The 10,710-nt window shown below is 50.4% G+C and overlaps 1 protein-coding gene across 6 annotated transcripts in view; it reads right to left on the minus strand.

The window, feature by feature from the left end:
- ULK1 (unc-51 like autophagy activating kinase 1) overlaps positions 1-9,608 on the minus strand; it is an 81,486-nt gene extending 71,878 nt beyond the window's left edge. For 3 of the 6 annotated variants that reach the window (XM_037376755.1, XM_037376773.1, XM_037376745.1), the window contains exons 1-4: positions 9,150-9,607; positions 8,819-9,016; positions 7,990-8,082; positions 7,859-7,900 (exon numbers count right to left, since the gene is read on the minus strand). In XM_037376755.1, coding sequence (XP_037232652.1) covers positions 7,859-7,900; positions 7,990-8,082; positions 8,819-9,016; positions 9,150-9,203 — 387 coding nt within the window. In that variant the 5' untranslated portion in view covers positions 9,204-9,607. Of the gene's footprint in view, positions 1-7,858; positions 7,901-7,989; positions 8,085-8,818; positions 9,017-9,149 lie in introns of those variants that run through there. The other 3 variants (XM_037376763.1, XM_037376781.1, XM_037376798.1) reach the window with 3 other exon arrangements.
- Between the last annotated feature and the right edge of the window lie 1,102 nt (positions 9,609-10,710).

Genomic DNA, 10,710 nt, shown 5'->3' on the forward strand with positions numbered 1-10,710 from the left:
AAAATATTCCAGATCTGATCTACTTTTCTGTATTTATTCCTCATTTCCTTTCTGTATCACAGTCATATTATAAAAATCAACATTTAAGGTTGAATTCCCCATTACCTTAAGCTCAGTCACATGTACTGGAATGAAACCCTTGCATACCATAACGCTGCATTTTATGAGCCTGCCCAAAGAGCAGGAGCAGTGGGGGGAGTGCTATGGCTGACAACACGGCAGGCTACAAGAGCGAACATTTCAGTTTTAATTACACACAGACTGAGATGCGTGCAAATACAAGCAAAACTACTCAGTCCAGAAGTTCGATTTTAGAACCAGTTAATGTAGTTCTACCAATAAAGCTGGGAATGGCTTGGGGTTGGGGGTTTTTTTGTTTGTTTTTTTTTTTTTTTTTTTTTTAATACTGTATCCCAAACACAACCTGCTACCCTGCCAGAGATTTTTTCTTTTTAAGCAACCCTGGAAATTAAAAGGCCCGACCTCCACCGGCTTTTCTGTGCCAGCTGCATGACTGACTGGCCTTTGCAAGTCTTCTTCCTCATCCACTCATCTCATACTTCATTTACCAGATTTAAGAAAGCAAACACACAGCACAAAGGTGTTATAAAAAGGAGTTTAAAGAAAAAAGGATGGGTTTTCTTTCCAATAAAACCAGTCTTAATTTAAGAGGGAATAAAATCCAGTTACTGGAAGCTGCAGTAACATGGGCTTGAATCTACAGTGTTTAAAAAATATGAAGAGCACCAAGTATGCTTTAACATATTTAACATGCTGGCTGCAATTGCCAACTAAATGAAAAAAATATCAGTCAAACATAAATGAAGAAACCTCCAGAGAGAAAGTGGCCTGACTGCCCAGCCGTGTGCAGTGACATTAAACAGCACACACACATAGCCTGTGTGCTCCAAGACCCCCGGCAGCCTGCGGGGCTGCAGCTCAGCCCTGACCGACACCACCTCCCCCTGCCCAGCTATCGCCAGGCTTCCCAGTGCCGCAGCAGCTCCCACACTGTGCCACCGGCACATACCAAGCCAGCTGGGAGGCCTTCCCTTCTTGGAAACGTAAGATGCTTTGCTAAATAGGATCCCTAACGTCTTACAAAGCTGCATCTTTCATTCGCCCCATTGGAACCACACTGTCTGGTTGGTCTCTAGTATGCCAGCTCAGCTGACCTAATTCCTCCCGTTATTCTGATGCTAGGAGATGAGCCAGGTGCTCCTGCAGCCAGACAGAATGTTATTGCCCTAAGCAACCAGTGATGCAGAATTTGATTCATTTCTATCAGCCCCCCCTTTAAACAACCTTACTTAATAAACAAATGCATACAGCTGCGAGATCCTCACTTTGCATTTTGAGAGCATCTCTTTATGTTTATGGTGGTATTTAAGGCCTACACATCGTAAAGTGGGAGACATCGCTCAGTTAAAGCGCCTCTTTGCTATACACTAAGCACAAAAGAGGTTCTAAAGCTATCTGTTGGCTTCCCTGGATTCTGCGGTGGACATTTAATAACAAAATTTTCAGAGAGAAACAAGAACATCTGAAGACAATTAAGATGGCTTCTCTTAGGCAAAGTACATTTGGGTCTGTGCCTGAGAAACATTGCCTTGGAAGACCACATCACTCAGTCACTTTCCATCAAGTTTGCCATTTACTATTGCTACATGAACATGAGTAACAGCAAAAAAACCACAAAAAAACCCCAAAACAAAACACACACCCCCCCCAAACAACCCCAAACCCCACCCAACTAACAGAAAACAACAAGCAAAAAAAGTACATACTTATTCTGAAAACAAAACCAAAAACCTCTCCTCGACTTTGCAGATCAAAGACCACCACCCCTGTGCTTAGCTTCTCGTTTCCCACTGTCTGTCTCCACATGCCACTCGATGAAGGCAATCTGCCTCACGAAGACACATGTCTGCTCCAGAGGACCCGAGCTTCAGAGCTTCCCCAAAGCAAACCTGAGCCACCCAGCTTGGATTCCTACCGCCACCACCACCCCTCTGGGTGCTGCTTGCTAGCCTGCCTGTTGTGCAAAGGCTCTTCAGCTGGTATCAACAGGTGGGTAAGTAGGGGGTGCAGGAAAGGGAGAGGAAGAAGGGAGACACATGAAAGTGAACTGTATTCCCAATTCTTTACATATGCTCAAGCTAAATTAACATGAGGTTCTGAAGCACACAGTTTTACTGCAGTTTTACAGGTTACAGCCAAGTGCAGTCCAGCCACAAAATTAAATCTTTTAATTGGGCTTTTGTTTGGACCTATAAGTATTGGAAATAAATTCCAACAATGGTTCTCCATCCGAATTCAGTCCCACTCAGCCACTGATTAGAAGGTACCTCTTCCCCACAATCTTCTAAATCTCCACCTCCTTGCTGTGCTCACTCCAACCAAAAGAATTCAATCATCACAAGGATTTAAACAGTGGAAATTTTTATAATGGAAACACTGATGGAACTTCAAAAGCAGCAATACCAATAGCACCTCAGCCATTAACAGAGCTCTGCTGTCAAACTGTGAACACAACAGCCTACCAGTTTCTGATTACTCCTGGGAAACATTCCTTAATCTGTCATTACAGTCTGAGTAATGTTACCTTCCACAGGAGCTTTAGAGGCTATTAACCTCCACGTCGCCAGCTCTTCCATGACATCTTAATCACATGAGAGGAACACAGGTATGTGCTTTACACACAGGATGAGTACAACAGTGATCATAATTTCAGAAATGCAACAAGACAACTCCCTCTAAAAAAAGCCCATGACTCCTCTGAGGTCTATATTTAGTGGTCAACATTTGCTAGGTGTTTCTGTGACCTGCACAGTGGCAGGGTTGCCAGCTAGTGAAGCCAACATTACATAGAAGTTCAAGACTATAAAATTCTTTACTCTCCATAAACATAACCATTTTGGTGCACTAAACTCTCAAGCCTCACCCTACAAAACTACTGTCAGAGGGTGGTTGGGTTTTATGTCCTCCTCCCCTTCTAGCTCTAAATTAAGCCAGATCCAGTCTTCAGTATCAGAGCGATTTCCTTCAACAGATGCAAGGATGCTGATGGAGCAGGACAGCAGACAGCCCATTCTTGCCCACAGAGCAAACAGAGAGAGGATTGCTTGGCAGTTCAGAGGAGCCAGCACTTTACACCCACTCACCAGGCAACTTGCCAGCTTCGCTCGGGGATGGAATTAAAACAGGATTTAACCAGGCAGGCAGCCTGATCTCAGGAGTGTGATCTCCCAGACACAGAGTGCCTCCTTAGTCATTCCAAGTGTCACAGTGGAGCCCTGTCTCCCAAGACAGGGCACCCAAACACCAGTGCCTGAGGAACAGAAGATCCTGCATTAGGTGGCACAAAAGGTGGCGAGGCAAGGAGGTGACGCTGCAGCAACACTGATTCATCTGGCATCACACGCAGCAGCGAGGCGCTGCAGCAGAAGCGAGCAGTGCTGGAGGGCATGCCAAAGGACACTGCCATACACGGAGCTCCAGGGGTTCTGGAGGCACGTAGACAAGATGTGCACTAGCAGCTAAAGGCTCCATGTCGGAAAAGGGTGATGGTGCAGAACACATCACAGCCCAACAGCCACAGTGCTATTGATCACAAGGACTTCCTATACAGCAACAACAGAGCAAGGCTGTTATTTACTTGGCACTCAAGACCAGCCCGGGGTGACTGACCATTAAGCTGAGAAGTGTTTGTTCTGCCACCCATGCCTTAATCCATGTGCACAAGAACTGCACTGCAAGGACTCAGTGTTCTTTTTGTCCAGGAGCTCCAGGTGATACAGTCACGCCAGCAGAAATATTTTTGGTGAGTCTGTGCCATGAGTGAGTTAAGTATTACTCTCAGCTCATCCCGAGCTGGTGAGTACAATAAGCCAACTTGACACAAAATTATGTAAATCAGGCCCTCAGATAACCTAGGCTGAACCAGAAACTTCACAGTGCAGTGCCCTGCATGATGTTAACAACTATGTTTTACAAACAGCCCATCCCATCCATGCGAAAACTAGGAAAAAAAACCCTACAAAAATCCCCAAAAACACCCGATACCCACAAAAGCGCAGTCATAGCTGGGCTGCTTTAAGAAGCAAGCTCAGATCACAGCACACGACTAGGGAAGATGTGCCAGTAAAATAACGTTCTTATTATTTCATGCAGGAACACATTTTCTAACACCCAAAGCATGATCTATGTTCAAGCACAGCAGATTTTCTGCCCTAGAACCAGCGCAGCCACATGCGAGATCTTCAATTGACATGTATTCAAGCAGCCTTCCCAGGGCAGCTGGCACAGCACAGGGAAGCAAAGATACCCAGGACCTCCCACTGCCCCAAAGATCACAGTGACATCTAAAACTCTACCTATTACTAGTGCTGACAGAAGCCATCCAGTGAGCAGCGCTCCCAAGACCCGATATGTTCAAGAGTTACCTCCCTACTATTGAATCCCCTTAGCTAACCAAGAGGTCTCCGATCACAGATTCCATCTCCTGAGTCACAAAAGAAACGAAAGCCCGTCCCATCCACCAGACCACACACCGCAACGCTTTCAGCATCAACATGTGTGAAGAGTTGAGCTGATGCTCAGAGTTTTGGAAATCAGTTTTTCAAGAAACCTAATTTCCAGACCAAGTTCTCATCTGGCGGAAACCACCATTTGTATCCTTGTTGTCACTAATTTCCACCTTCAAGAACAAGAGCTCATTTGGCTGTCTTCAGAGGGAAAAGAATTCTGGTACCCAGATGTCTCTCTAGACTGCTGCAGTCTGGAGACCCTGACTCCAGCCCCTCTGCAAGCCAGCTGAGGAGTTGGGGATTGTTCAGTAGCAGTTAACTGGCTCTGAGTGTGGTGGAACATGGTTTTCACTTTATGCTAAACACCCCCGGTGCCTAGGAAAGATCCGCACCACAACTCCATGCATTCACTAAATAGAAAGCACTTTTAGAAATGCAATGCAATACGATTTATCCTCTTTTTGAGCAGGGGTTCTCACATTAGGCTCCTAGACTATTCACAGCACCTTTGATTAATACATGAGCACATAATAATGGGAATATGCATATTTCATTTTGTGAGCCATTCTCATGTAATGATGCTGCTCTTAGGACTCCAGTGAGGGGACCTATAAAAGTCCAGACATTGCACTTTTATGTATTAAACATTTACCAGTATCATTTATTCCTAGGAAGCTTCTTATTTTGTCATTATTTATGAACCAATATCACAAAGATCTATGAAACAAGAAAGAACACAGCAATTTTCCCAGATCTGAAGAATAAAATAAGCATGCCAGGGTGAGAGCTGCTGTCAGTGTTACATACCAGCACTGCAAGTGTCTGTCTGGGGCAAAAATGGCATTACATCAAAAAATATCGATTTGTATGAGACCTGGTTAGCATTAGCTTTTAACCAGGAAAATGCAAATGAAAGCATCATTGGGTGTAATCACTTGCTTACAGCCACTGTGGTTTTGGTAACCATTTCCTTGTGTGCAAGGAACACACGAGTAGAAGTTAAAAGTTACTGCTGACAGGAGGTGCAGAGGAAAGGAATGACACAAAATGCAATAGACAAAGCTACAGGGCAACATTAAGAGTCACAGGAAATATTTTTTCCTTTTTGTACTGCAATGCTGCAATACAAGAATAAACCCCTTCAGCAGAAGTCTACAAGTAAGGGCTCCATTAACTGCAACTATGCCATTTTTGAGGGTAATATATCTGCAGCTATGAACAAAGCCACCTATCTTGTATCAGAGGAACAAGGTGAGTAGTAAGTAGTCTTTTCCACAAAGTAAGGAAAGGTGGGCAGAAACAAGCGTTCCCTGGAACTGCACTTTTACCTTTGCGGATAATATATTCTCACACAACTCCTAAGGAGACACAGAGCCAGGCCAACACTCAAGACACATTACACACAGAACCTGTGTGGGTGGACCGTGTCAGACTGTCTGGTGACCGATCACCTTACACCAGAACAGACTCTGCCCCCTGGTACCCTACGTAAGATCCAGTGCCAGTTAAGTCATCTCATTTTGTCCAAGAAATCAAATTGCCCAGGTCATACAAGGACACTCTGACAAAGCTGGTAACTAAGCACATACCCGGGCATGCCTCCAGCCCAGGACGATTCTCAGGTTCCTATTTTTGGTACCTCACACAGCTTCTTGGTAATAGCTCACCAGGCTACAACTGCTACACACAGAATTTAACTAAAGCTCATTTGCCGTCACTCAAGGAGAAAAACGCATTGCTGCAGCTGTAACAGCAACGAAATCGCTCCTTTCGCATGAAGCGTCTTTGAGCTGCTTCCTACCTGGCAGTTATTTAAAGCAGGGTGAGAATAAGAACACAAAGGTTTTGAAAGATCTGCAATAAGCAAACACAGCAGCATGATGCTTCGTACAAATGCAAACTACAGAGGAAACACAGGAGCAGCCACTCACTCCCTCATCAACTGAAAAGTTATGAAGTAAACTCAGAAGGGACAGAAATGAATAAACACGAGATCGAATGCCCCAGGCGGCCTGTGCCTGGCAGCCCCTGCCCCTCGAGCTGCTCTGCCACGCTGACCTGACGGGCTGCCCTGCCCGGCCGGCCGGGGCGGCTCGCTGGGTTCTCGCCATGAGGTCATTCCCGGGAAGCAATCCCGCCCCCAGCCGCCCTCCCCGGGCAGCCCGGAATCCCCCACGGCCGCCTCTGGCCAAAGCCGCGCCAGGCATCGCATTCTCTCCAAGGCCCCCTGCGGCACCCCGCCGTACCCCCTGCTGCAGCGGAGGGGGCCTGGGGGGACACGGGCAGGGGGCCGTGGGGACAGGGGCAGACTACAGCACCCAGGAGGCATTGCACAAGGCCGCGCCGGCGGCTGGCACTCGTGTCTGGGGTGACGCGAAGGCCACCGGAGCCAATCCACGGGAGAAGGAGGAATGTCAACAAACACGGCGGCCTGCGGACACGTGATGGCAGGGACCGGGCAGGCGGCTCCAGATAAGCCACCCCAGGGCCACCCGCGGGGCCATCGCAAACATCAAACATCGCACCTCGGGGCGGCACAGGCTGTACCGTGCCGCTCAGCCCCTCCAGCCCGCCACCGAGGAGTTCCATTTTAGGCTTTCAGGTCCTGCACCGTTGGTTGTTTTTTTTAAAAAAGCATCAGCAATGTCAAAGAAAACTCGCCCCATGACCCGACAGGATTTTGTTAACCAAAAATCAAAGGGGGAAAAAAAATTAAAAATTGGATAGCTTGGGTTTCAGAGTGGATCAGTTTTGGCCCCTTAGATTAGATCTTCAGAGCTGACTTTGAAGGAAAAAGCAACTGCGGGAAACCACAGTAATCTAAAAACGTCTGCTGCAATTTTTAACACTTAGTGATTGCCACAAGGACAACAGAAAAATGCAAATTAAAATCCTCTGGAACTGAAGACAATCATATGTTACAAAGTCATGCTCACGCTATTTTTACATTGCCTAGGAAAAAGAAATTTTCTTAGGAAGTATACCCAGACCAAAGAAAAAAAAAAAAAAAGGTAAGCATGCCAAGAATAACTACTGTAATTTTATTTCTAAGTTTTTGAGAACTTATAAGCTTCCAACACGGACACATTCACCACATGCTGCATTTCACTACATAACAGGAGCTCCCAACTGCATCAGAGTTCTGTGGTCCAGACAAAAATATGGGATCTGCTTGACCGTGTTTGTTTATCTTTCCCTAATTTACCAAAAGACTTCGCCCCCCCAAATACACATTCGATTTCAGAACATCTGTTAAGAACTGAAATTCCACAAACTCCATCCAACCTCTCCCAAATCCAGAATGCTTTGCCATAATTGAATGTATTTACCTGGAAGTCATACAAGGCAACGATGTTTTCATGTTTCAATTCCTAGAAAAAGTAAAACAAAGGCCATAAGCTAGGAGCAACAAAGGACCTACAGAACAAAGACTGTAGAAAACAAGTCAGTCTGCCTTTACCTTTAGTATTTTTATTTCCTTGCCCAGCAGAGTTTGAGATTTTGCGAGGTTTTTCTTGTTAATGCATTTCACAGCTACTTCCAGCTCAGGTTTCTGAAAGAGTGCATATGTAATTCAAAAATAAATGTAAATTTCACCATTAATTTACATTAGGGTAAGTAGCCTCTTAACAGATTACAAACACTACTATCTCGCAGCACCGGTAAAGGCTGCTCACGTTATACCCTAATGCCTACCCCTCACTTGCCGAGACTTGCCCTTTCCCGAACTATGCCAGTCAGCCCAAGGAGAAAAGCCTAAGGTTCGGGGTTTTTGTCCCTACTTTATATGATGATTATCCTCTTATTTAACCACTAGAAATAAACGCACTGTGGGTGCCCATGGCTTATCCCAAGCCCTAATGATGGGAAATCCACTGCCGGGTCGGTTTCCTTTTATTTATCAGTAACCGATTTCCCCTCCTCCTGGAAGAATTAAGTAAAGAAGGACAAAAACTTCACGGACACACAAAAATACCAACAATCGCCAAAGCAAGAGCCGGGGAGGTGGGGGGTGGGCTGCACCCCCACGGACAGGGGCCAGCCCGCAGCAAGGTGAACCCGCCGGTCTGCTCCCCCCCGGGGGGGCGCCAAAAATAACAATCATCAATAATAATAAAAAAAATAATAAAAAATTAATAAATATGCCGGCCACCCCCAGGGCTGCCCAGAGCCCCAGGGCTAATGCCCTGGCTAAGAACAGTCAGTGGGGACAGGGTGACCGGGACGGGGTGCCCAGCTCGGCCCGAAGCAATACGTTAACAAAAAAAAAAAAAAAAAAAATCCTTCACCTCTTTGTGCCGGCCTTTGAAGACGACGGCGAAGGCTCCGTGCCCGATCAGGTCCTTCCTGCTGAACTCAAACTTTCCCACAGTCTCCATGACGCTGCGCCGGGGGGTCCCCACGGCCGGCGGGGAGCCTGCGGCCGGGACGGCTTCAGAGCTGCAAAGGCACGGGGAGGAGGAGGATGGCGGTGATGAAGAAGCAGCCTTTAAAGAAAATTAAACCTCTCCCAATCCAAACGCCACCGGGCGCCCCCCACCCCACCGCGGCGCGGCCGGGAGCCGGGGACCCGCTGGCGGGGGCGGCCCCGCAGCCCAGCGCCGGGCTCCGCTCGCCCACCTCGCCCTCGTCCATGGGCCGCCTCCTCCCGCAGGGCGGCCGGCAGCTGCTCATGGTCAGGGGCCGGGCAGAAATTGACTCCTCAGCAGTGGGCCTCCCCCATCTCTTCCTCGGGCCGGGCCGGCGCGGCTGCTCCGGCGGCCGCTTCAGGCGGGGCTCCCCATGACGAGCCCCGGTCCTCCCCGCCTCGCAGGCGCGGCTTGGCGGAGAGTCCACCTTAAGCGCGAGCCACCTTACGGAGCGCTCCACCTTAAGCGCGCGTCCACCTTAAAGGCCGCCCGCGCCCCCCGACCGCTCGCACACAGCGGGGCCGGGGCTGCCCCTCGGGTCCCGCCGCACGCCCGGGCTTCGCTCCGCCGGCCGGACCCGGCACCCGCTGGGGCCCAGAGAAAGCTGCGCGGCGCGGCCGGGAGCGGAACGGAGTGCCGTACGGTGCCGGCCCGGAGCGCAATGCCGGCCCGGCGCAGGCGCGGTGCGCGGCAGCGGGGGAGGCGGGCGCGGCGGCGGCCACCTGAGGCGCAGGGGCCGCCCCGACCGATTTAAAGGCGCCGCCCGGCGCCGGCCCTGAGTCAGCGGCGCGTGGCGGGGAGGCAGGGGTCCGGCCGCCCCCGCCCGAGCCTGCCAGGAGCGTTTCCACAGATAAGGAAACGCGCCCGTTCAGGCGGACTGTAAAAAATTCGCCACAGGAGCCGTGGCGGGGCCCGGGCGGGACCTGAGGGGCCGCGGGTGACCCGCTCCCGCGCCGCAGCACCCCCGTCCCCCTCAGAGCGGCCCGCCTCCTCCGCCGCCCTCGGAGGGGAGCGGCCCAGGCCTGGAGCGAGACCGCCTCCGCCGAGCCCCCTCCGGGGAGCCGCCCCAGCACCTGCCCCGGCGCCCCACGCAGGGCCGTGCTGCGACGGGGGGCACTTCCCGGGCCGGGCCTCGCGCTCCCCGGTGACCCCCGGGCGCGAGGCCGCCCCTCGGTGGGCAGCGCCGTCCGCTCCCGCCAGCCGCGCCGGCGTCGAGGCCCGCCCGCGCCCCTGAGGCGGCGGGACCCCGCGCCCGGTGCAGCCCGGCCCCGGCCCGGGTTACCGTGTCACGGCCGGCGGGGCCCGCCTGCACCGGCGGCGCGGGGCGTCCCCAGTTACCGCTGTTCCCAGCAAACAGTAGGAACAAGCAGCACCGCTGGGGCCAGGCCCAGCCGCCCGCAGAAGGGCAGCGTGTGGCCTGTGGCCTGCTGCCCTCGGTCGCCAGACACCCCGTGCATCGCACCCCGGTGCGAGCGTGGCAGCCCGTGGCGCCTGCCCGGCAGTGACTGCACCTCGGATTCCCGCAGCAATGGAGTGCTTGCTGCCAGCTGTAGACGCGACAAGGGTCAACAGGAAGCAGCCTTTAAACCAAAACAAGACTAGAGTACCTCTGTGATTTCAGCAGAAGTGAATTGTAAAATTACTTTTTTTAAAAAATACAATATACTTAACTAGTTTTCTTTCTCACTTAGAGGCCTGTGCCATCCACACAGTCTACAATTTCAGGTTTTTGTCAATGATCAGAAGGGGTTAATTTAAAAATTAACACAGAA

This window comes from Falco rusticolus, chromosome 1, assembly GCF_015220075.1.
Source record: "Falco rusticolus isolate bFalRus1 chromosome 1, bFalRus1.pri, whole genome shotgun sequence".
Classification (NCBI taxonomy): Eukaryota; Metazoa; Chordata; class Aves; order Falconiformes; family Falconidae; genus Falco; species Falco rusticolus.